Source organism: Amphibalanus amphitrite, unplaced genomic scaffold (genome assembly GCF_019059575.1).
Source record: "Amphibalanus amphitrite isolate SeventyFive unplaced genomic scaffold, NRLGWU_Aamphi_draft 000011F_arrow, whole genome shotgun sequence".
Taxonomy (NCBI): Eukaryota; Metazoa; Arthropoda; class Thecostraca; order Balanomorpha; family Balanidae; genus Amphibalanus; species Amphibalanus amphitrite.
Genome location: NW_024881507.1, coordinates 267,981 through 293,919, shown reverse-complemented (window position 1 = coordinate 293,919; position 25,939 = coordinate 267,981). Strand labels below are relative to the sequence as shown.

Sequence of the window (25,939 nt, the reverse complement as noted above, 5' to 3'; positions counted from 1 at the left end):
GTATCCTGGTTCTACATATGGAATCACTTCCTAGATTATGTTCTACGGGGTGTCAAATGATATTAGTTATTCGAAGAACAAAAATGATATACCGTTGAAGATTTTATTTTCCCTACATACCTATCGGAATTCGAACGCTCATAGAGCATTATACTTGACAGACCTGCAAATACAAAGCCTGGCCAACAAAGCACCATGAATCTCCAAATAAAGACAAAAAGAAAATGAAGCCTGCGACCAGATACCATTCTCATTCTTGTAATAATTAGCATCATTGAATAGCTAGCAAAATTTATTCCAGGACACAATTCTACATACCAATTATTGTTATGTTTGTTGGCAAGAAACATCAGTCGGCATATATTCGCACGCGGGACCCGCCAGGCTCCCGTCACGAAAATATGCTACATCTTATTGTTTCACAGAAGTGCGGAGGAGTTCCATCATATTTTTCCTTTTTAATAACATTATACTGCGTAGAAATTAGTGCTTTATCGACCAGCTGTCTAGAATCGACATTTTATTTTGCACGTCAATAGGAAAACTTGATACTGAAACTCAAAGTTTATTGTTGTCAGGCCCAGCAATGCCGAATGAGCCGCGAACTATGAACAAGAAAGTTGAAGGCTGCAACAAAACAGCGTTCTTGTTCTTCGAATAATAAATAGCATTAGATAGTTCAACAAATTTAGTATCATGCATGATTCTAGATTCAATTTATCGTTCCCTTTCTTCTTGGCAAAAGCAACAAATCAGCACACAGTACACGCCGCTCTGAAAGGCTCCCATTCATTGCGTTAATATGCAATGACGGCCCTTCTGTTCCACATTGTATTCACATTGTATTCACATTGTTTCGGAACTTTCCCCAATCGACTTGGGGCTATTACAGTTCCAAAAGGATCGGTAACAGCGAAAAACAGTGGCGTCATCACATCATACATATAGTGAGCACAACACAAATGCCGCAGCCTTAATCAACATAACGAAAAATGATAATAATAATTGCTAACAATTAAATTGCAGGTTGCACGTTGAATGTAACATACAATGGGATGGTTGTTCGAGATGTTCACAGCCACATTCAAGTACACTAACATACATGTCATCAAGAACGCAGGTATTTAGATTGTCTGTACAGGTCGGTCACATATATGGCTCACTAACTTGCTAGCAAACGTTGGTATTGGCAGTAGTGTCAGATCATGAGGCAGAGCATTATATTGTCGGGGTGCGCGACTACAAAAACGTCTCCGGCCCATTTCTGTACAGGACATAGGTACCTGCAGATTGTTATTCTGCCTAGTATCGCGGTCGCGAATGTCCGACCTCAAAATGAGGTTGTCGGCAAGCGTTTTAGGCACTCCCGTGCGACGCACTTTGTGAGCCATACACAGAGTATGGTACTCGACAAGCTCACTGGCTTTAAGCCAGCCTAATTTATGTAATAAGTCAGACACGTGATCAAATTTCTTGCGTCCAAAAATGACTTTAGCCGCATAGTTTATGACTTTTTGGATGCGATTAATATTTTTGCGCGTACCATTACCATAAACAGACAAACAATAACGGATATGTGAAATGACTAACGCATCAACCAGTATCGAGATTACTGACGGCGGCAGGTGACCCCTCAGTTGCGCTAATCCGATGAGGATACCAAAACAACGCTGAGCGATTGATGAGACGTGCGCATCCCAGCTGAGAGTACAGTCAAACTGGACTCCAAGGTTTCTGGTCTCCGAGACGGGAATCAGAGTACAACCATGAAATCTAACAGTGCCATTAGGGGGATCGCGCATGTTCTTAGGACTTCCAAGTAGCATCAACTGTGTTTTACCAGCGTTTAGTTTGAGTCCGTTGGCACGAAACCACAGCCCTATGCATTCTAGTATTCGTTCTAATTTGCAGGTTACTTTTTCGAATTCGTCTTTTCTGCCACTGACTAAAATCTGCGTGTCATCCGCATACTGAACAATCACTGCATCTTCAGCAAACAAACTTAGATCATTAGCAAAAATACAATACAGAAGTGGACCTAAGGCCGAGCCCTGGAATACACCGATATCATTAGGGAGGGGTTTGGAACACTGGACAATTCCTTTGCTGTCGGTAAAACGAACACTTTGAGTGTGACCACAGAGGTAGCTAGAAAACCAGGAAATTTCGATCCCATGCAACTGCAGCTTTGTTAGAAGTTTAGAGTGATCAATCACGTCAAAGCATTTACTTTAGTCGAGCATGCAGAGAAGTGAAAATTCTCCCTTGTCGTTAGCAGAAAGGATGTGATCAGAAATGGTAAGGAGAGCTGTTTCGGTTGAGTGCCGTGGACGAAAGCCGTGTTGCGAGGGAGAAAGAAGATGGTTATAAGACAGGTACCTGTACACTTGTTGGTGAACAGCGCGTTCAACAATTTTTGCGATAACGGGAACTATCGAAATCGGCCGGTAATTACAAGGCTTTGACGACTCTCCTGATTTATAAACAGGAAAAACAAGGGAGTGTTTCCAAGAGGATGGCACCTCGGAAAGGGAAATGCTAGAGTTAACTAAATGAAGAAGCACATAGCCGATTGCATCGAAAGCCATGCGGATCATTTGAATATTGATGCCATCTTGGCCACATGCGTTTGATCCATTCATATGAAAAACAATATCTCTCAGCTCAGAAAGTTTTAATAAACTTGGTTTGAAGGCGCAAGCCCCGACTCGAGGTAAACGGCATGGTATGTCAGTGGCCGGCCCCTTATTCCTCACCTCGTTGGCCACACGAGGGCCCACACTAACAAAATACTCGTTAAGCTGATCGGCCGTCAGGTCGGGTAGTATGCGTTCAGCTTTTTTAGAGCTCACAACAGATCTAATTTCCCGCCAAGTGGAATGGGGACCCTGGTCACAGATGCGTTGTTTAATGTCAAGGCGTCTATCACGTCTGATGGCTGACCGTACTGACCGGTTCAATGCCTTATACTCGGTCGAGCTGTGACCGCCGGCGTTTAGTGCCACTCGACGGCGAGTCATAAGCTGTTTCGTCTGATCACTAACTGGAGGTGCATTCGAATTTCGTATGCGAATAGTGTTATAACGTGAGCTCTTTATTCACAACCAAAGCCGCATTGCGTTAAACTTCCTAGAGCGCCAAACACCGATCGCTACTACCACAACCGCGCTCCGCGCGGGCCGGCGGCCGACTGCTCTCGAACCCCGCGTCTGCGCGCCGGCGCCGCCAATGGCGTCGCCAGGCCCCCGGGCAGGGGGGAGCAACTGGCGTCGCCAGGCCCCGGGGCAGGGGGGGAGCAGCTCGCGACACCACACCCTGCCGCCCTTAAAACGGAACACATTCACTTTAACCTGCCGCCCTTAAAACGGAACACATTTTAAACCGGGACGTGGAAACAAACACATTACGCGTCGGAACGTGGAAACAAACACATTACGCGTCGGAACGTGGAAACAAACACATTACGCGTCGGAACGTGGAAACAAACACATTTTAAACCTCGGCGATCAGTCGCCTCGGGCACCTCCGGCGCCGAGCGGAACGGCGTTGCGAGGGGCCCTCAGTGTCCCCGCCGCCCCTGCCGCCGCCGTCACCGCCACCGCCGGTGTGACTGTAGCCGCTGAGGTCACCGGTATCACCGCCGCCGCCGAGGTCACCGGCACTACCGCCGCTGCTGACGGCATCACCGCCGCCGCTGAGGTCACCGGCACTACCGCCGCCGCCGGGGTCACCAGCACGGCCGTAGCCACCGGGGTCACCGGCATCCCCGCCGCCGCCGAGATCACCGGCACGGCCGAGGCCGACTGCTCCCCGGTCACAGGCCTGACCGGCGACGCCGGCGCGGCTGCCGTCACCGAGGCCATTGGCGCGATCGTCTCCGACAGGGCGCCCGGCGCTGCCGCCGGCGCCACCAGCCCGGTCACCGCCGGTCGTCGCTCTGACGTCACCGCCGGTCGTCGCTCTGGCGTCACCGCCGGTCGTCGCTCTGACGTCACCGCCGGTCGTCGCTCTGACGTCACCGCCGGTCGTCGCTCTGACGTCACCGCCGGCCGTCGCTCTGACGTCACCACCGGTCGTCGCTCTGACGTCACCGCCGGCGCTGTTCCCTGGGTCCGCCGCCGCCGCCAACAGCTGGTCAACGTGGCGCGACCAGATCACGTGTCCCACGTCCACTTCATACGACACGGGACCGGGGCGGGCGACCACCGTGCCGCGGACCCACTTCTGACGACCGTCATACGAGCGGGCCCACACTGTAGCTCCCACGGCGAATTCCCTGCTCCGTCCGCCGGCCGTCTCACGCTGCCGGTCCCGAGCCGCCTGCAGAGCTGTCTCGGCGCTCGGGACCATGAGGTTCATACGAGTGCGGAGGTTCCGCCCGAACAGCATCTCAGCGGGAGTCCGTGCGGTCGCGGCGTGGGGCGTCACTCTGTACGCCATCAGAACTCGGGCGAGCGCCAGTTCCATGCCTCCGCTGTCGTCTGCTGCCAGGGTCGCCTTCAGTGAGTTTTTTAGCGAGCCGACCGCTCGCTCCGCCATCCCATTAGACGATGGGTGATGGGGCGCCACTCTGACATGTCGGATCCCGTTAGAGCTGGCGAACTGGGCGAATTCCTGGCTCGTGAACTGTGGGCCATTGTCCGTTACCAGCACCAGTGGTAGTCCGAGACGAGCAAAAACCGTCCTCATCACCGCTACGGTCCGCTCGGACGTGGTCGTCTTCATTGGGATCATTTCAGCCCACTTGGAGAAACTATCCACCATCACCAGGAACCAGGTGCCCTTCAGAGGTCCGGCAAAATCGGCATGCACCCGCTGCCACGGGCCGTCCGTCGGCTCCCACGGGTGCCGTGTCGCCTGCGGCGGCTCAGCTCGCTTTGAGACGCACGCCTGACACCCGCGAGCCAGCGCCTCCAGCTCAGCATCGAGTCCCGGCCACCACACAAAGCGCCTCGCCAGCTGCTTCATGCGAGTGCAGCCGAAGTGACCCTCATGCAGCTCCCGCTTGACGGTGTCGCGCAGGCTGCTCGGGATGACGACTCGGCCGCCCCAGAGCAGACAGTCGGCCTCAGTCGTCAGCTCCTCTCGGCGATTCTTGAAGGGAGCCAGGTCCGGGTCCACCACCGCCGGCCAGCCCGATCGCACCGCCGCCAGAGCGCGGGCGAGCGCCGGGTCTCGGCGCGTGGCCACTGCTATCTGCTGCGCGGTCAGACACGGCCCCTGCTCGGCGATGAACATTACGCCGCCTCCGCCGTACGCCGCCTCCTCTTCTGCCGACAGCCGGTTCTCCGCCTCGTCCGGCACCGACAGACGGGACATCGTGTCCGCCAGCCTCATGTCCTCCGTCCGGCGCAGCTCGATCTTGTACTGATACGCCGCGAGCTGCAGCGCATACCTTTGCATGCGAGCCGCCGCCAGAGATGGCAGCTCACGGTCCGGGTTTAGGATCCTGGAGAGCGTCCTGTTGTCGACCACCAGGGTGAACGGCCGACCAAACAGGAACTGGTGGAACCGCCGCACTCCGAACGAGACGGCTGCGGCTTCCCTCTCCACTTGGGCGTACTTCCTCTCCGTCGGAGTGAGCGTTCGGGAGGCGTACTGTACCGGCCTCTCGAGCCCCTCGGGCGTCACTTGCATCAGAGCCGCTCCGACTCCTGTCGCACTGGCGTCCGTGACGAGCCGCAGCGGCAGCACGGGGTCGTACCGCATCAGGACCGGCGCCGTGGACAGCATGTCCTTCACACGGCGCACTGCCGCGGCGCACTCCGCCGTCCATGCCCATTTGACGCCCGTCTTCAGTAGCGCGTAGAGCGGCGCTAGCACGGTAGACAGGTTGGGCAGCAGCCGCTGATAATAGCTGACTGACCCGATCAGAGATCGCAGCTCCTGCACGTTCCGAGGGTCAGGTGCTGCTGTGACGGCCGCCGTCTTCTCTTGCACCGGGCGCAGACCCGCCTCAGACAGTCGCCAACCGAGATACACTACTTCTCGGACTCCGAACTGGCACTTCTCTTTCTTGAGGCGGACGCCGTTGTCCTTCAGCCGCTCCAGCACCCGGTCCAGCCTGTCCATCAGCTCACGGTCACTGTCGGCGCCGATCAGCACGTCGTCCAGGTAACAGACGACTCCTGGAAGACCATCCAGCACCTGGTCCATGATCGCCTGGAACTGCGCTCCACAGGTGCTGATCCCGTACGGGAGACGGTTCATCCGCATCGCACCACGGTGTGTGGTCACGGTGGTCATGTCTCGGCTCTCTTCGTCCAGCTCACACTGGAGATAGGCGTTCCTGCAGTCCAGCTTGCAGAACTTTTTCCCTCGTATGCTGGCGAATAGCTCCTCCGGCGTGCGCATCGGATACTTCAGAGGCTGCAGCTGCGGGTTCACCGTGATCCGATAGTCCGCGCACAGCCGCACGCCGTCCTTCTTGGGGATGGGTACGAGCGGCGTACCCCATCCGGAGAAGTGTCCAGGAGGCACCTTCTCGGCGATCCCTTGATCCAGCCACTTGTCGAGCTCCCGCTCGATATCTTGCTGTAGCGCAAACGGCACCGGTCTGGCGCGTCGATAGACCGGTTTGGCGCCTTCCTTCAGTCTGAGCGCCACCTTCACCGGGATTCTGCCCAGTTCTTCTTTGAACACCTCACGGTGTTTGTCCATCACCTCCTTCAGCGTCGGCTGAGTCGCCACCGGGCACACGTTCAGCGTCTCCAGACCCGACGCCGTCCTCAGCGCCTTGATCCACTCTCGTCCCATGAGAGGTCGGTGAGAGCCCATGTCGGACACGACGAGTCGCAGCCGTGTCGCTCGGCCGTCCGTCTCCACGTTGACGTCGGCCTCGCCTCGCAGACGGATTTGCTGGCCGGTGAATGACGTGAGGTGCAGCTCACTCGGCCGCAGCGTCAGACCGGGGATGTGAGTCTCCGCGCTGATTATAGTCACCGGTGAGCCAGTGTCGATCAGCATGGTGAACTCCTGGCCGTTCACCCTGACCGTCGCCCACTCAGCTGCGGCTGGCTGCACGGCGCTGACTTGCCAGTCAGCCTGGTCGCCGTCCTGAACCAGCTTCACGCCAGTTCGCTGTTTGCCGCAGTCACGCTGCAGATGCCCACGCTCTCCGCACCGATAGCAGCGCGGCGCGCCGGCCCGCCATGGCCGCGCGCCGGCCTGCCGCGGCTGCCCGCTGTCCTGCCGTGGCTGCCCGCTGTCCTGCCGCGGCTGCGCACCGTCCTGCCGGGGCCGCGCGCCGGCCTGCCGCGACTGCGCGCTGGGACAGTGGCGCCGCCAGTGGCCCCGGCCGCCACAGCGGAAGCACGTGCCTGGCCCCGGGGGCTCGGTCGGCCTGACCCTCTCCGTCCGCTGCGGGCGTCGCACCAGGTGAACTGCCTCCCCGTCCGTCTCGGCCGGCGCCGGCGCCCCTGACAGCCGCGTCGTCAGATCCATCACGTCCCTGTGCGCCCGTGCCGTCCGCCGGACGTCCTCCAGAGAGAGGTCGTCACCCTTTAGCGCCGCCTCCCGGACCAGCTTCCTCTGTAGCTCACCTCGGCTGCCCAGGACGCATCGGTCTCTCAACTCACGGTCCACCTGCGCCGGCTCGTAGCCGCAGCGCAGGATTTGCGTCCGTAGTCTGCCCAGGAACTCCTCCAGACTCTCTTCCTGCTCCATTTTCATCCCTTGAAACTTTCCTCTTTCCGCCACCACATTATTCTTCGGCACCAGATACCGTGTTAGCTTCCTTTTCAGGCGAGCAAACTCGTCTTCTCCCTGTCTCTCGGCGTCCTCCTCAGGCAGTGAATCGCTGACATCGGCGAGGTCCGGGCCCACCAGGTGCAACAGGACTGCACACCGTCTCGCAGGCCCTTGAATGTCAACAGCGATCATATACCGCTCCAATGCCCGGAGCCACTTTTCAAAGTCCGTGCCTGGACGGTACGGCACCGCAGACACTATCTGCATCCCCGTTGGATCCATCGTGCCGCCGCCCTCTCACCAGCACGTCGTTTCTCCGGTCGGCTCGCCGCCGCTCCACCGTCGGCCCGCAGCCGCTCCACCGTCGGCCCGCGGCCGCTCCACCGTCGGCCCGCAGCCGCTCCACCGTCGGCCCGCAGCCGCTCCACCGTCGGCCCGCGGCCGCTCCACCGTCGGCCCGCGGCCGCTCCACCGGCGGCCCGCAGCCGCTCCACCGGTCGGCCCGCAGCCGGGCGTCACCGCTCACACCGGCCGGTCACCGCTCACGCCGGTCGGTCACCGCACACGCCGGTCGGCCACCGCTCACGCCGACCGGTCACCGCTCACCGCGCCGCCCTGCGCCTGTACTTGGCGCTGCAGCTGCGGTTTCCCGCGCTTTTCTCGACGGGGGCGTCACGTGGTAGTGACGTCACACGCACGTCACCGCGCGCGCATGCGCACTCGCCCCACACCGCCCGGCCGCGCGCCAGCTTCCCGCCGAAATTACCCGCTTCGGGGACCAGGCGCCTCAAACCGCATTGAGGCCCTCTCCGCCGCACCGATCGGCCAATCACACGCGCTACCACAGCTGCGCGTCACCCCCGGCCGACCAATCAGCGTGCAGGACGCCGACGCATGCGCCACGCACACCACACTGCCGAGGCATCATGGCCGCCACGAATTTCGGCGATCACATGGGAAACCCTGCCAGGACAACGGCCGCCGCGCGACAGGCACACTACCAGCAGCAGCGCGAAAATAAAAATACTAAGCAATACTAAGCACTAAGCATTCGTACTAAGCAACGTTTGCGCCCTCACCGTCCGTGGCCTGTCCGCCCTCGCTGACCACCGCGCACTGATCACTGGCCCGTTTCGCCATCACTCGCAATCACAGCTCCAAGGCTTCACCTTGATCTGATCCTCGTCGCCAGGATGTTATAACGTGAGCTCTTTATTCACAACCAAAGCCGCATTGCGTTAAACTTCCTAGAGCGCCAAACACCGATCGCTACTACCACAACCGCGCTCCGCGCGGGCCGGCGGCCGACTGCTCTCGAACCCCGCGTCTGCGCGCCGGCGCCGCCAATGGCGTCGCCAGGCCCCCGGGCAGGGGGGAGCAACTGGCGTCGCCAGGCCCCGGGGCAGGGGGGGAGCAGCTCGCGACACCACAAATAGCTCTCATCGGAGCGTGAATATCAAGAATGTGCAAAAAGAGAGCAAGAAAGCGCTCCCATTTGAGGCTGACGGTAGACGCGGTTAACACTGATTCCCAATTTGCAAGGGAGAGGTCAAGCACAAATGCCTGCAAGTCAATGCGTCGAAGACAGCGTGATCTGATAATACGACGAGGCTTTCGGACACGGGGAATACTGATACAAGCAAGAACAATCTTATGAGGACTAAAATGACAGAACCTCGTATGACATTGCATAACCACTTGGGGACAAGTTGTAAGCAAGACATCAAGCAGCGATCCTGTATAGTACGTAGCGTCAGTCACGCATTGGGCAAGTGAATAGTCAGTGACAAAGTTGTTAAGGGCGTTTTTGCCACAATCAGAGTTTGGTTTTAGCCAATCGCAGTTTAAGTCACCACAAATCACGATTTTAGTGTGTGGATGTGCGCTGAGGACGTTTTGGAACTGATTGTCCAGATCACAAAAATCAGCCTCAATGTCCCCCACATTTTTCCTTGGAGGGCGGTACAGTGTGCCTATTATTATCTGTCGCTTGCTATTACATTTTACCATTACCCACATGGCCTCCAGCTTGCTACTTGCTACAGTCTCTGAGGAAACCTTTATCGGAGTGACTGTCAGCCCTTCCCTCGCAACAAGCGCCACCCCTCCATACCCGCTGTTGTCTGGACGGTCGGCACGGTGCAGTCTATAGCCTGGCAGGACAATCAGGCGACTCGGAGTGGCCGGTCGCAGCCAGGTCTCGCAGAGACAGAACAAGTCTATTTGATTTTGGTGAAGAAGGTCCGTCAGTTCTAGCAGTTTAGGTTTCATTGACTGGATGTTCAATGACCCAATGATAAATCCTTTTGACCGTGTAGCGATTAGGGAACGGTCGGCGCTATGCCTACCGTTGATGCTGTCGCGTGGTGCTTCATCGGTAGCGCGCTGATGCTGAAGTCCCGTAAGACACTGGTCATCGAGCAGGTCAGCTGAGTGGGACTGCTTGGCATCCAACAGCTCACGGGCGGGCCCATCATCTAATCTAAAAAACCGACCACTTCACTGATGATTTGCTGCGAAACGTTTCTGGCTCCTTCCCAGGTGTACAGGCAGCCAGTCCTGTTGATTCCCCTGTAGGCGCAGTCATTCAGTCGAGCACGCATATCGAGGAACCGTGCTCCATAGGCAGCACACAGGGATGACAGTTGGTCATTCACCAGTCTGATTCTTTCCGATGCGGCTTGACCTACGTCTCTCCTTTCGATCAACGAGCAGAGAACAACGTCTCGAACATTGTGTCGCCCCTTTGCTGTTGTGATCGTATGTGCGAGGCCCTCCAGGATGTTGTCAGCTTCCGAGTCGACAGCGTCTCTTCCTTCCGGATGAATGACTACGTCCACTGCGTCGGCATTGGTTTTTCTTACCGCGGAGATGATTTGCCGACTCATATCAGCGGAACTCGAGTGCTGGGAGGAAGAGAATGCGACATTACTTCCGAAGTTGAACTCTTCCCTAGCTGCTGTGCAGATACGCCTTACGTTCTCACCGCCAACTAGAATGGCTCCACTGGGAAACTGCTTTGGCTTGTTTGCTCGTCTTTTCACAAGGGTCCAGCTTGATCCATCATCACTCTTGGCCGTGTTTGTCGGGATTTCGTTACCGGAATCGACGTCTTGACCCGTTGAGCGTTCTTGAGCGCTCTTGCCGCGTTGGGATGCCTTTAAGTCTCTTTGCGGTTCAGAAGTCGAATTTATCTGAGCTTCCATAGGGCTGATGTTCGAATGTGTTTTCTGCTGCTCAGTAGCAGTGGGCTGCGATATGCACAGCTGTTCACCTTCACTTTGAACTGGCTTCGTGTTCTGCCTCTCAGAAATATCGTGGTGGAGCTTCGTTCCGGCCGCCACCATAGCAGCTGCGCAGAGCGCTCCGAGCTCATCGACTGACTTGCTGAGGTTTCTACAGTGTACGTGATGCCCTTTGATTTCGCTTACATCACTTTCTATCTTCCGAATGATAGTCCACAGCTTGTTCACATCCAGAGACTCTGGGATGCCGAGAAAGTTAGAACACCTCTCTTCCTTCTCTGCTTTCAAATCGTGCATCAGCTCTGCCAATTGAACACCCATAGCAGAGACCAGGGCCTCGTTTCATAAAACTCTGCCGTAACTTACACCTTTCCGTACTTCACACCCTTTCAAACTACGGAGCGTAAATTAAGCCGTTTCACAAAGCCAAAACTGGAATTGTTTACACCTCCGTAACTAAGCACATTTGCGTAGTTACCGTAATTTATCAAGTGTCCTACAAATTACAATTTCATGTCAACACTTATTTTTTACGAGAAATTATAAAACAATTATGTTGAATTTAAATCTTAAAAATTATTTATGAAAAAACAAAATTGATATTGATGACCATCCTTTATTAAATCAATATATTGAAAACAGCAGAAAGCCTGCTAAGCAGAAGTGCCTAACTACGAAAGTGGCGCGGCGCGCCGAATAAACAAAATTCCGATAGTGGCCACAAAAAGCGACTGGTACAGAAGATTTGCAGTTTCTTTTTCTCGTTTTGGCTGTTCTTTCTTCCTCACCGGGCTCAACATTATAAAATATATTAAAAATTAGCTTCGAATCTTCACATTAATTCAAATTCACGCAACATTTTTGTGCGTAGTTTACACCACTGATATCAAGAGCTTGATAAAATATTTGGCGTTAATTACGTCGTTTTATGAAACCCAAATGGCATCAATTGGTCCGGAATCGAGCATTTGCCGTAAATGAAGCTCCGTATTTTCGATGGCGTGAATTACTCCGGTCTCCGGCTTTATGAAACCGAATTGGCATCAAATACGCCAAATCTGGCATAATTGACGGAACGCCGTAAGTAATTCCTTTTATGAAACGAGGCCCAGGTCACTTTGGCTGGTAAGTTGGTCCTGAAGTATTTTAATTTTCTTCTGAAGCTCTCTTGTTTTGGTTCCTTCTTTCTTTTTCATGATGATTCTCTATACACACAGCTTTTTCTCCGTTTTAATGGAGGGCTACGACGCTTATAAAAATACTTGCTCTAAAGGTGCTTTGCTCACAACGTCACGTTTGTTTTTATAATTATTTTGACAGGTTCCGCAGGCAGTTGGATAGCTGCTTCGGGACAAATATGACGCTTCTCACTTTATCTTGCTATTCTTACCTTTTTACAAATGAGGTTATTTTTCATCACTTGGTTGATATCTTGCAGTAAAAATGATACCAATATATAAAGCAAGAAACTTTCAAACAAATTAGCAAGTTTTTGTCGCAAAACGAACGCTTTACAGCTTCTATGTGTGCTACAAGCACAAAACGTGTGTGCACAAAACGTGCGATTAAACTATGTGGGATTATCCCTTATTTTTAGTGTCATTTTGTGCAGAATTGAACGCGTTATCAACAGCTTGTCAAAAATCGACATTTTATCGTGCATGTCGATAACAAAATTAATATAAACGTAGATCTGGCTAGCGATGCTAATGGACCTCCAAGTAAAGATAGTGGGGAAAATGAAATCTGCGACGAGGCATCCTCAATCCTCATTCTTCGAATAATTATTATCATTGAATAGCCCGTAAAATCTTTTCCCGGATGTGATTTTAAAACCAATATATTCTTCCGTTGGTTGTTGGCAAAAAACAATCTATCATGGGGTTCACGTCGTTCTGCGTTCACGGCCACGCCCCGCTCTCATCGGGGAAATATGCAGCATGACTTTGTTCCACAATTAGCGCCGTGAAGTGATCATAGCAGATTTTCCCTATTAATAGCGCCATACTGTGAAGAATTGAACACTTTAGGTATCGGACACCTTTCTTGATCTAGAATCGTTCGTTGCATTGTGCGTGTCAACATGAAACTTGACATAGGTAACTCGAAGTTTATTGTTATCAGGCCCAGCAATGCAGAATGAGCCGTGAACACAGAGCTATGAACGAGTAAGGAAATTGAAATATGTGACGAGATGTTATTTTGATGTTTCGAATACCTAATAAGTAGGTGCCAGTGCATGGCCCGTTAAATTTAGTACCGGACACGAATCCAGATTCAAATAAATATTGCTCTGCTTCTTGGCAAAAGCAATAAGTCTGCACACATCATAGGCCACAGTGTACGCTCCCATTGGTTAACCCGCGCCCTGCTGGGGGGTGTTTGAACACCCCCCTTGTGGTTTTCGCGAATATCTCAAAAACGGCGGCGCGGAGCGCCGCCGTTTTTGGTACACCTTATTATACATCAATTCTACACATGTTGTGAAAATTTCAGACACGGTCATTCAAGGTCAGGTCACAAGGTCACTTGAAGTGACCTCACCTCATAAAAAGTTTCAATGTCTGTCATAGCTACACCGAGTGACCGATCGCTTTGAAACTTTCAGCGATTGCTAAGAGCAATAGCATGTACAAAATGTATATCTCAGAATTTTGATATCGATGACCTAAGGTCAGGTCAATTTTGCGACCTCCCCATTATAAGTCAATGGGAGAAAATTGAAATGCGCCTCTTTTGGACGAAAGACATTATAAACACTCCCAACCACTGAATTACAAGTGGTTTAGACACACTGAACATGAAAATGGTGTCCGTGACCCCTGTTTATGCCCTGAGGTCATCTTAGGTCACGAATGGTATCTAACAGTTTTTCGCAAATAACTTTTGATAGAGGCATGCTAGAGCGATGAAAACGCCTTAGATGTGTTCAGCTCGACGATACGGATCGACTGATATGCAACATGAACTTTCCGGTCAGGTCATGACCTTGACCTGAGGTCAAATTTTCAAGTTGACCTTTCAAGGTCAAGTTATAGTTCATTCGATGCGTCTTGACGAGAGGAACACGATGCCGGTAAAAGTAAGCTCATACAAGGCTTGGGTCAAAAGTTATTGCAGAAAGACTGTTTCCGAAAAAAATCGGCTATTTTTGCAGTTTTTGCCCTCTGCAGGCAAAACCGTTGACGTTAGGTCAAATCTGAGAAAATTATTCAGAAAGGGCGTTAATAGGACTATCGAATGCGCTTTTCCGCGGCGCTGTAGCTCTATTGGTTCCCGAGTTATGCGTTGGATTCTTGAAAATTGTCGACATTCGACCTGGAAATCGGCGAAATTTTGCCTTCAATGACCTCTGGTGACCTGACCTTTGACCTGACCAAAAAATTGACCGAAGTGATTTCCTCATTATTCTTTACGCTCTTTCGAACACCGCCTTCCGCGTATCGCTACGTGGCCCAGGAGCCGAGTTAGAAGGGGGTGTTCAAACACCCCCCCCCCCAGCAAGGCGTGGAAATCCAGGACCCCCAGCCGGGCGCGGGATAACCACGGTGACTATGCTATAGCATGCAATGTCGGCTGGACATTCTTTCTGTTACACAAAAAGTGCGATGAAGTGATGGCGGATAATCTCTTGAATTTAGTGTCATTCTGTGTAAAATTAAACGCTGTATCGAATGCTAGTCTAGAATCATATGTCAATGATGTCTGTCAATGCAAAATTGCACTGCAAACTTGAATTTTCTCGTGGGACCGGCCGCCGGCGGGCCGAGCGTCACGTGACCCCAATCTCAGGAGCCGGTCAAGGTCACATGGCCTGAGTACAGTTAGTAGTTCCCAGATTCGCCGCCAGAGTAGCGCCACTTGCAACGGAGCAAAAGAATGCTATATTGCGCGGTAGACTTTTAAAACGAAGGTAAGATATATTTTCACATCCATGATCAAAAGTTATGACATTAATCGAAATGCTGTATCCAGCTGCGCAACATAATATTATCGTCACCCCACACACCGTCACCACGTCACTTCCCCTCCCTCCTTCTGGCTCCTACCCTCCACCATGTCCCAGGTCAGCCGTCCGCGTGGCTGCCGTCCGTCGTTAGAATTGTGTTTTTCTATTGAAAAACAACCGGAGCGGTCGCTCTCCGGGCTATGTTTAGCAAGTCTGGCAGCGAATCGAGACATCTTGAGCCTGTCGAAAACGAATCGCTCAATCTTCGTAAAAAGTTCAGTGTATGGGCAGTGGATGCTAGCTACTTTTAAAATGAACTTGAATATTTCTTCTTTGCCGACAGAACCCCAATGTCCCCGCTTGTATTGTCCTTGGACCGTAACGAAAGCAAGGCAAATCTATATTCAGACACACTTCTTCGTTTTCTACAGAAAACAGCTGTGTTTTAATAACAAAGAAGAAGGGTAACTGGGGTTACTGGCGCACCTGAGACAATAAAGCAGTGCACCGCTTGCTTGGGAAAAAATTGTGAGAAAAACGTTATACATTTTAAAAATAAAAAGTCCAGGAATACTTAAGGAATACTGCAATAATTTTTTTACTTATTCCAGAGCCTTTGAACTCCAGCCAACCAGTAGCAGTGTAAATTGGTCAAGTACTCGCTTCATAATATGCATATGCGTTTATTGTGGGAGAATAGGTCAGGTGAGGTAGTTTTTTACGACTACCATTTTTTTAGGTCTGATAGGTAGATAGTTGAGTGCACGTATAAAAGAATTGGCAAGGCAGACGGCAGACAAGTGGGCATATAAAATAAAAATGGCTTGAGACGGGATTCAAGCATGGTTCCATCATACACGCACTCAGGACAGTAAAATTATCAATGCCTCGGCCCTCAACCCCTGATCCGGGCTGGAAGGGCAACTTTATCCCGTGCGGGGAGCCCCATCGGTCAGCACACCTGTAGCCAGGTACATTGATTGCTTGGGAGGCTGGGTGACCTGTCCATTTCAGTAGGCGGAACTATGGTCAAGCGTACCCATTTTCGGGAACGCATTTTCGTTCCCATGTTTGGGAACGATAAACCCAAATATGGGAACGCCATGTAGCAATTATTTAAAACAAGAAAAAGAACCGTTAAATGATGTCCAAAAAATATAAAACGATCGTGAACCGCCTGATATTTGTCTCAATATTGTTGGGAAAGAGTTTGATATTGTAAGGCCCATCGTAGTTTCAAATCGTTCCCCTATTTCTAAAGCAGTCCATCATCCGGGCCGCGAACCCAAATTTGGGAACGCTCTCGTACACTGGCGCTGCAAGCGTTCCTTATTATGGGAACGGCGTACCCAAAATTGGGAACGATTTCACCGACGCCTTTCAGGAGCTCTTTTCATTAACAAGCATCATGTCCAACGCCGCAAATCATTGTTAAGCAACAATCATCAGATGACCTTTCCGGCAAGACCGTCGCATGTTTCGCCCGGTCTTCTGCGCTTTTATTCCCGTCGATCTCGCAGCGGGCACGCCCCCCTCTGCAGGATTACGTAATTCACAACGCTCAGCGATGTTTAACAAGGTCTTCCATACCTATATCCACCGTCCGCGCCGAGGGTGGAGACATGTCAAGCACCTGTCTGTTTATCACCGATAGTTGACGAGCACAAGGAAGTATCCAAAAATGGGAACGCTGAATATGTTACACCCTCAAAACACCTAGTCCCATGGAAAATCTAGTTTTTTCCTTTCTTAATGAGTGTAAGTGGCAAAAGGCCTGGTAGGATGGGCACGAGGAATGATCGAAATCAGCATAAAAATTATAAATAAGCCACACAGAGCGACCTATATAAGAGAAATTCCCCCAAAACGATCATGCTTAGAAACACGGAAGACAAAAACCACGCTCATGACGCTCCTTATAAAACAATGCTAAACAGCTAGCATCCAAATAAAATATGTCTTTCCGGGCTGATAAAATACAGCTGAATAATTTTAAACCACTGAAACTGAGTTTACAACAGTAGTTCGGTAAAATCACTGACGTTCCACGCGGTCGTGCGCCCCGAGACCAAAAGTCAACAATATTACCTCGGGACTGTCCGCGTGTTCGCTTGCATATGTCAGCATCTGGTGTCGCTAGTATGAAACTTCATAACCAGGCGAAAATTATTATACTTGACCTCAAAATGTAAAAAACGCTTCATTTTCCTTTAAATTGCATGTTAAATGTAGTATAACCCATGTTTTCACCATTCCGTCATTTCAAAAAAATCATTAAAAATATCATTCGACGGTCAATTTCCTTGTTCAACGGTCAGATTAAAGGTAATTTTATAGAGATTTAGTAGATACTTAAATTAGCGTGCACTTTTTTGAGACGTGATGCACTAATGAGTTTTAGTGGGCGAACGGCCGAAAAATTACCTTCCGTTCCCGTAAATGGGAACGCCCGTTCCCATATTTGGGAACTCCGTTCCCAAAAATGGGAACGTTCCTATATTTGGGTACTCATGACCATAGTTCCACCTACTGATTTGGATAGGCCCAGCCCCAACGACTCACTAAGGTGCCTGGCGCCTGCCTGGACCAATGTGTCCCCCTAATTCCTAACATCTTTCTGGCTCTGAAATGGTCTCATCAGACCAAAAGAGCCTGACCTAACAAAATAAATAATATGGATTTGAGTGAAAAGAAAATTAAAAGTGAAATTAAAGATTTAGATCAAGATTAAGATGAAATTTTACTGTGCCAGTTTTAGAAGCATTGAGGCTTAATGTGCACTTTTCATCAAATTGCTTCAAATGTTTAGACAGCTGACAGGCTTGAATAATCTGGCTATGCATAGCCCAATCAGCAATTTTTACATCAAGGCATCTTTTCAGTTTGTAAAAACTGGTAGTATGCTATTAAATGATGCTGATTATATACCTACCTGTCAGTGCCCTGTGACATTTAATGGTCAGATATTGGTTTCTTGTTGTAATGTCAAGTCTTGTTTTATGTCTATATTCAGCTTATGTTACAACAATTAACCCCGCGTTCGATGTCTCTCGGACGGCGAAGATTCTACGCCGTCCGGCCAATCACGTTTCATAACCGCAGCCGAGCCCCCGCTGACCTTGGACGGGATTGGCTGGACGGCAAAGAATCTTTGCCGTCCGGGAGACATCGAACGCTGCCTAAAATTTAAATCTTTAATTTTCTTCTGTGGTGGAGGGAAATTCAACATCCTATTGCTAACGCCTGGTTAACTGGTGCATATTTAAACAAATTGGACCAAATGGTAAAGACAATTCCTGCAGGTCTTGTCTAGTCTTCTTGACAGATTCCAATTGGCTTCAACATTATTGATTGCTGAACAACAGTTACAGTTAAGTATAGCCCACCTATATGTATGCCGGGACACAGGGTGCCAGGTGCTTGCTTCTCTTTTCAGGTTCAGTGTCTGTCTTATAGTTTGCTCTCCACTGGTCAACTTAGAAGTGTACTGTATCAGCTTCTGTCTGTCAGAATGTCTTCCTATATCAAACACCAAAACTGCTAGCTAGAGTTGTGAATGTTCAATGTAGGCATTTAATTGGTAGATTTGCAAGTTTTCAAAAATTTTGGCTGTCAGTTTACTAGCCAGGGCACAGTAAATGCTGTTGCTCAGTGAATTAATTTTCGACTCAGGCAAGACCGCCTAGGCTTAGATACTTGTTTGGCCAGTATTAATGACCTTGCATGCTTCCTGCAACTTAACAGCTATATTTATCAACCTTTTTTCATCTTGGAGATTTACTTATACGATTGTCATGCATCAAAATGTGTGTCATAAGATCCATGGTGTAATGAGATCAAAGTGGTTAGAAATGTACCTATGTCTTGGTGTAAGTCACAACTAGTTTTAATTTTTAGACTCAACATTGATTGAACATGTTCAAAAGCATCTTTGGAAGAGATTCACCTGATGTATCAAGAGCCAAACAGATCAAGACCCTAAGGATTTACAACAAAGAGTAAGTACCTACTTAACTTATGAGATCAACATGACAAAGAAGGATGGCAGAAAGTAGCCATTTCCCTCTCTGAGGCACAACAGTCTCATCCCAGCATAAATATTCACAGAATGTTGTTTCACATCTTTTTCAATATAATTCCAGTGAGGTAGAATTTAGCTACTGAAAAAATCATATATCATCCAATTAGAATGGACTCAATGGATACTTAATTACCTACTCTAAAATATCATGTTTCCCTCAGCCATGATAATACGAGGATGAGTTCCTTCTCCTGCACAAAGCAGAACATTGAAGTCCTGATTTGAGCCTCTTTCCCTCTCATGGTTTGCCCATGGTGGGAATGGCCTGCCACCACTGGCAGCAGTCAGTGGTCATGATACAGGCCAGATAATGTTAGTGGACAGAAGGGAATGGACAATGATCTAATTGGACCTTGATCAACATTGGCTCTGGCCTGAAAATTTACTCATTGCAAACACTCGGATGCTAGTTGTATTTAGAAGCGTCAGTTTGCTACTTTGTGAACATTCGTTGCCTAAAATGCATGTATGTATGCATGTATGACTTTTTACACTGTGTGAATTTTACCATAATATCTGCACTACCCATGTAAAAGACACCATTCACCGAACTCGACCCCCCCCCCCCCCCGGCAGAGTGTCGGAGGTGACGCACAACCAGGAGTACCGTGTGTCGTTCTCGGTGGACGGCGTCGGCTACAGCATCTCCGTGTACCTGCCGCCCGGCTACCCGGACGAGCGGCCGCTGCTGCAGGTCAGCCCGCCCGTGCAGCACCCCTGGGTGGACGCCGGACAACAGGTGGTCGCCGCGCCCGGCATCGTCAACGTGAGTTCTCGACGGGAAGTGGGGCTCGGCTCTGCCGGCTGCAGGATCATCTTCGGGGTACATCTTCTTTACTACTGTCATTTAAAGCTCCTCTACAAGGGCCTGATTTGCTTTGCCTACAAAATATGCACTGCCTGCTCCTTCAAGGCTCACAGTGATTTCGATCGCAGTCCACATGTGTCACCCATGAGGCCTGTTGAGCACAATTCCTGAAATAGTAGCTGTATGCATTTTGCTGTGTATAAGCCATTCAACTATCAGTCTTCTGACCTCACCTCTGTGCCTCCTTTAGGTTTGTTCCCCTGGTTTTTCGCTACCTGAGCCACTGAGCCTCCCCTGCCCTATCCCCGGTGCCTCTCCCCTGCTCTGACCTACGACACCCCTCCGGCAGTACACGAAGCACTGTGACCTCGGTCAACTAGTGCAGAACATCGTCCATGAGCTGGAGCGGAGTCTGAGCGGCGCCGGAGCCTCGGCAGCGCCGGCTGGCTTCTCACCGGGACTGTACCCGGCGGCAGGACCCAGCGTACCGCAGGCAGAGCTAGGTATGACGGTGTGTGGGTGTGAGGGAAGGGTTCTGAGGTGAATGAGGCGAGGGGATGAGGGAGAGACCACCTGACGGCAGGACCCAGCGTCCTGGAGGCCGGGATAGATTGGATAGTGTCCTGCAGATGGGAGTGAGGGAGGAGCTTGCGACTTCATTCACAGAGCGTGGTGCTTGGGTACTTACTGTAGGGACAGACACCATTGGAGCTTATAAGTGTGCGTAATAAGAAAAATTCTGTGAATGTTTTCATTTTTGTAGCACTTGAGTGTCGAGATGATTTTTTTTTTTTTGCCATCGCCGTCAACTACACTCACTGCTCTCAATGGCATGCTCCGAAAGTCTCATCACGCCGCGTGCCGTGCCTTGTTCGTAGACTTCCCGGAGCTGTCGAAGCTGAGTCAGGAGGAGCTGGAGGCGCTGCTGGGGGACGAAGACCGGCTGGAGGAGCTGGTGGAGGGCCTGCCGCAGGTGAAGCCGCTGCTGGACGACCTGCAGGCCACCATGGACCGCGTGGAGAAACTGGTCGGTGAGTCTGCAGGACTGGACGGCGCACATTGTCGCCAAACTAGCCGGCCAGTGACTGTCTTGCTGTGATTATGATGTCTTCAATGACAGGCCTTGAGTCATTTAGAGAGTGTAGTAATAAGCCACGTATACTGGTTTCAGGATGCCAGAAACTTTGGACTCGTGCGTCGTAGCAAATAGCGATGTTCAACATTCACCGTGGTGACAATTCCTCTTCTGCCAGGTGATACTGTATCGGCGGCACCGCGGCTGTCCAGGCGGTTAAGAGCTCACTAACCCTCCCCTCCTGTCTCTACTCTGTCGGCAGTTTCTCGGCTGTTCGGGCTCACTAATCCTTCTCTCCTCCTCTCCCTCTTTCAGGAGATACGTTATCCGCGGCGCCACGACTCGCCGAGCGGCAGCAGGCGGTGGAGTCCAGCCGGGAGGCGGTGCGCGCAGAGCTGACCCGGTTCGAGGCCGGGGAGCGGCGCCGGGAGCAGCTGGCCGAGCGGTACGCGCCCGCCCACCTCGAGAGGCTGCTGGAGATCGCCGCTGCCGAGGCGGAGGAGTGCTCCGACCGGCTGGCGGAGCGGCTCTCGGCCGGAGAGATCGACGTCGACAGCTTCGTCAAACAGTTCATGCACCAGAGGACGGTGAGTGAGACGGTAGGACGGGATAGGTAGACAGGGCAGTGATATGCTCTGGACATTTGCGGTGCTCCTTTTTTGCCAGGCGAAATCCAATACAACTATTTTCGATGTTTCTGGTGCGTCCATTAGGTGTTGTCGGTATTTTTATGTTTTTTTTTTTTCGAGAGCGCTGTTATACTGTCCTGAATATAAAGCTGCAGTAGCATGTGCGATTGGCCGATATGCTGCGTTATCTAGGTGCCCGTGTCTCGCCCACTGTGGGGAAGTGGCTGGCTGTGCTTTATTTCTTTCAATAGCTGTGACTGACTGTGTTTTTCTCTGTTACAGCTCTGCCATACCCGGAGAGCCAAGCAGGAGCGTCTGCACGCACAGCTGCGCGAGCTCGACCTGTCCTGGGCCTCCTGATTGGTCAGTCCCGGTCAGTCCCGTGTGAACGGCCATCCTGATTGGTCCATTTCACACGTCCAACCCTAACGGCCCCCATTGGTCACTCCCATGATCAGGGTGTACGGGAGGGCCAATCAACCTTCCGAACATTTTAACACCTTACCTTCTAAATATGTAGTACTAACATCGTAGCCTTTAGGGCCAACGCGCCCAATCCACAAGCATTTCCAGATAGTAGTCTGATAGCTAGGCGTGCTACCCATAGGCGCGGGAGCCGGGGGGGGGGTGGGGGCAGTGGGGGCAGCTTGCCCCCCCCCAACTCTGGGGCCGTGGGGGCGGTGCCCCCACAGCTTTGAGACGGAATGCCACACTTTTTTTGCAAATGTTTTCTTTTTTTGTTGAAAAAGCCGAGGGGTGAAAAATAAGTGGCCTAAAACCGGTGAGAAAACTAGATTTGGGGGTACCCTAGGTTAATCTCTATTATGGTGTGCCCCCCCCCCCCAGTCGGAAAGTAGTTCCCGCGCCCCTGGACTGCTACCTACGCCAGCGGAAGTCCTACTCAGTAAGATCTTGCCAGCAAGCGCTCTCTGTCTCCGCTAGTGGCGAGCCGAGCGGTGGCTGTGATCGGGTACTGAGCCTGAACTCTACTCAGGACGGACTTAGGTCTCAGAAGACGAACCGGCAAGTGACGGGCAGTCATTCCGAATCTCCCGGGCGGCGGACACTGGTAACTTATGACGTCAGACTTAAGCCGCCCGTTTTTGTAGTGTTGAATACGTGGGCTGATGCTTCTTAGGAAGACAAGTGATTACACGAGGCATTGAAGAGAAATATTCAGATTTATGTGATCTTTGAATGATGTGTTCCCAAAATAAGATGATTTTAGTATACGGAATGAGAAGCAAATGGTATTGAGCTGATTCCATTGAACACTTCTCCATGCGTTTTGTGTTTGATGTGGCGTTTGTATTAATGTATGATGATTGAGAGAGAAAGTGCCTTTGGGCTCCGACTCTTCGAGCTGACTGTGGCCCGTGATTGTCCTGTGATGGGACTTCCTCCGTAGGTTACCGGGATCCAGAGTGCCCAATGCGTGGCTTCCAGCTCCGTCGATACTCACTAGCTGTAGTTGTCGGATGGGGAGGAGCTTTGAATACGCAGCGGCACAGCTGGGGCTGAGGGGGCGACTGCCACCTGTGTTCTCCACTTTGTGAAAAAATGTCGACTGTGGACTGTGTCTGGATACTTTGTGAAATAAGTGTTGACTGTCGAGTATGTCTGGTATTTCGTCTGTGAGACTGTTTGTTGTAAAAATGTGTGGTTTGAGCTGTGCTGTTCACGGTATGTATATGTTCCACATTGAGTTTATGTCGCTGTGAGCTAAAGCAAATACGTGCGATAACTACGATGTCTCCGTTTTTAAGTTAAACATTCTGTTTAAGGGGATCTTAGGCAGCCCTTTTCGTTTCGCAAGCTCTTTGACCGTCTATTTGTCAGTTAAACTTTGTATGAGCGGAGACAATAGCTCACATGCTGAATATCATGGCGGTTCCAGCGCATAGCAATAGTTGGAAGGGCGGAACATTTTTAGGTGAATGCTGAATATCGATTGTGGACCTGGTGTGCCACTAACGGACTCGACCATGGAAACTGCCCTCGTTTATCGAATTCCAGTTTTATGTGGGGATTGCCGCTGTAAGTTGGCTGCCATCGGGGTCACAGCAGGTTAGGCTGCTGCTCAGTCGTCTTGACAGATGAGTGGTGAATCGCATAAGCTTGTTTCAGTTCCTCTGAGCATAAGGTGTGAAGTGTTTGGAGAACGTATCATGTGCGGTCTTTCACGCCGCGGGGCTCTGGTGCTCAGAGTCAGTCGTCAATTCGTCGGGGCTGTATCCACGCTGGAGCCTTCAATACACATGTATAAGCTCAGTTACTATTTACACGATGGTGGGAAACTAGTAGTGAAAACTACTAGAACCATTTGATTACTCTCCAGTACTGCACGTGGGTCAAATCTGCTTCCTTCGATGTCTGCTTCATTTTATGCCCTACGGACCTGCGTAATTGTGATTAGTTTGAGGCTTCATCCCCTCGCACCCTCGGCAGAGCCCTGGACCGCCGCGGTCGTCCCGATCGTGATGGCTCTCGTTAGTTTCCGTACAGGTGGCAGCACTGCGGGGCGCAACAGTGCTGTCATTTGGCCTGCTCTATCCCTGATCCGGGTCCAGTCTTGTGCTGCCACCTACGTACATTTTGCCTGGCGCTGAGCTATTCAATGTCCGTGTTCTGAAAAGCAGCCCACTGCACCCGTTGCTTGAGGTGGATGGGAGGGTAGGCGCTGCTCCACTTGGGACACTCACGTCCGAGTGGGCTGGACTCAGCCACTGCAGTGCATCAGTCGGTGGTCGCTCAGTCAAATGTCGCACGGTATCCTCTCCATGACCCTCTGACCCTATGTCGACCCTATGTTCTCAATACACCAAAAACCTCCCTCCCCACTCCTCCCAAATAAATACGAAGATTAGGTTTGACTGCCTGAGACTACATAGCAATCTTGGCCCAAGTGACAGGTAGCAACTCACGAACCACTTTAAGTGCCTAATAAAAATGTCTAGAACCAATCGATTCATCCAGTCCATTTTGAGCTGGACCATCGTGATCCGCTCAGGAGCAAGGGGCATCGCTTCCAATCCGCTCAATTTATGCCATTAAAACTATGGACTAAATGCTGGTGACCGTGCCGTATAATGGATTCCACACATTGCCCTCGGGAGATGGCCATCCTTTGAAGCTTTTATAAAGCTTTATTTGCACTGCTAGTTGTTGTTTGATGGCTGCTTCTTTGTGCCTCTTTTTCTGTCGCTAATTAGGCTTTATACCTACTTCTTTTCCTTATCGAGGTATTTATTTTCAACTCAACTGACAGTTCAATTTCAGTTTTTATGCCTTCCCTCATTCTTAGTTTATGTCAGGGTCCGGAAAGCTGTTTTACGTTCTTTGGTACTGTGTGCGAATAACAGTTCGACTAACTAGCATCAAATGTCTTGGGTTTTAGCTGATTGGTTTATAGTTTCGGTAGATGCTTCGGATTCAGTTATTTACGCGCGCAGATCGTACGATTGTTACGTGCACTATGTTGTTCAAATAAAAAGTGTTCGACCGTCGTTATCTCCCCTGACCGGTTTGGCCGAGGCACGCGGATTTCCGCTCCGTCACACCGCTCACGGGTGTTGTCCCTGGTGTAACGGAGTCTCTGCTGAGTGGAGGTCACTTCTTCATCGAGTGTCTCCGGTAGTGGGAGCCGTTAATGGCCATTTCAGTGCTGCCGGTACCGATACGACGCCGATGAGCGACCGGCCGCGGGCCATTGGTTGCTGAGCCGGACACGGGACACGAATGGTGACAACTGACGGCCGGGCTGGGCTGAGAACTCGTCAAATCAGAGCTAAGGAGCGTGTCACTGTTCGTCCGCGTCGGCTCTTGCCTCGTCCATCGAACATGAAATTCCATGAAGGGTGAAAACGGAAGCCGATACAATGGGACTAGTGTAGTGTCCACTGTCCAGACACGAGATGAGATGATAGCTGTTCCACATGCCGGGAACAACTTGGTGTGTATGTAGTATGGGTAGTTGTTGCTTCGCTGGTGATTTTTACTGAAAGTTTCCAGTTCTCGCTTTTTATATCGGCATTCAGACGACGGGTCGGTCGCGCCGGCTTCTACTTGAAGTGAATGACAAGTACACACGATAGTCTGAGCCGGGCATTATTCTGGCTAAGCGTGCATCAAGTGCAACATAATGGGTCCTCTCCTAATTCTAATATCGACCTCGGTCCTCGACTGTATTACTGTGTTCCTCACTTCCATCCGCCACCTGAAGGCAACTTTATGCAACTTTGCAACTTTTATGCATCCTTCCAACATTGTTTCTCATTTGTCCCTGGTTCTGCCACAGCAGCGACCCTCGCTCGTCGCTCATCCCCTCTGTTTACTGCTTGCAATGCCGCATAGTTTCACGAACTGTGTGCGTGACCTCGAGCCGGGACAGACAGGTGTCACGTCCCACGCACAATGACACGCACACGAGCAGCTGAGGTCGCCGCCGCCGGCCGTCCGCCGTC

General features: G+C 51.2%; 2 protein-coding genes across 11 annotated transcripts; one reads left to right on the top strand and one right to left on the bottom strand.

Moving 5' to 3' along the window:
- Positions 1-4,390: 4,390 nt before the first annotated feature.
- On the bottom strand, positions 4,391-7,665 carry LOC122381456 (uncharacterized protein K02A2.6-like). The gene is made up of 3 exons (XM_043365628.1): positions 7,348-7,665; positions 4,699-7,098; positions 4,391-4,429 (listed from the first exon to the last, which is right to left on the bottom strand). The coding sequence occupies exons 1-3, from the start codon at positions 7,663-7,665 to the stop codon at positions 4,391-4,393; spliced, it is 2,757 nt and encodes a 918-aa protein (XP_043221563.1).
- A 7,649-nt stretch (positions 7,666-15,314) lies between these two features.
- Positions 15,315-23,747, top strand: LOC122381567 (vacuolar protein sorting-associated protein 37A-like). 10 transcript variants are annotated; one of them, XR_006256552.1, is made up of 9 exons: positions 15,326-15,347; positions 18,197-18,254; positions 18,781-18,881; positions 19,541-19,730; positions 20,122-20,275; positions 20,651-20,803; positions 21,163-21,434; positions 21,759-22,071; positions 22,351-23,747. XR_006256552.1 is itself a non-coding variant. In XM_043365938.1 (9 exons), exons 3-8 carry the CDS (start codon positions 18,799-18,801, stop codon positions 21,834-21,836), a joined length of 930 nt encoding a protein of 309 aa, XP_043221873.1. In that variant the 5' UTR covers positions 15,442-15,538; positions 18,100-18,254; positions 18,781-18,798; the 3' UTR covers positions 21,837-21,839; positions 22,323-23,747. The 10 variants fall into 10 exon arrangements, 2 of the variants coding, with proteins under 2 accessions (XP_043221881.1, XP_043221873.1); XR_006256550.1 differs by lacking the exon at positions 15,326-15,347 and adding an exon at positions 15,396-15,411 and having other exon boundaries at positions 18,100-18,254; XR_006256547.1 differs by lacking the exon at positions 15,326-15,347 and adding an exon at positions 15,442-15,538 and having other exon boundaries at positions 18,100-18,254.
- The last annotated feature ends 2,192 nt before the right edge of the window (positions 23,748-25,939 follow it).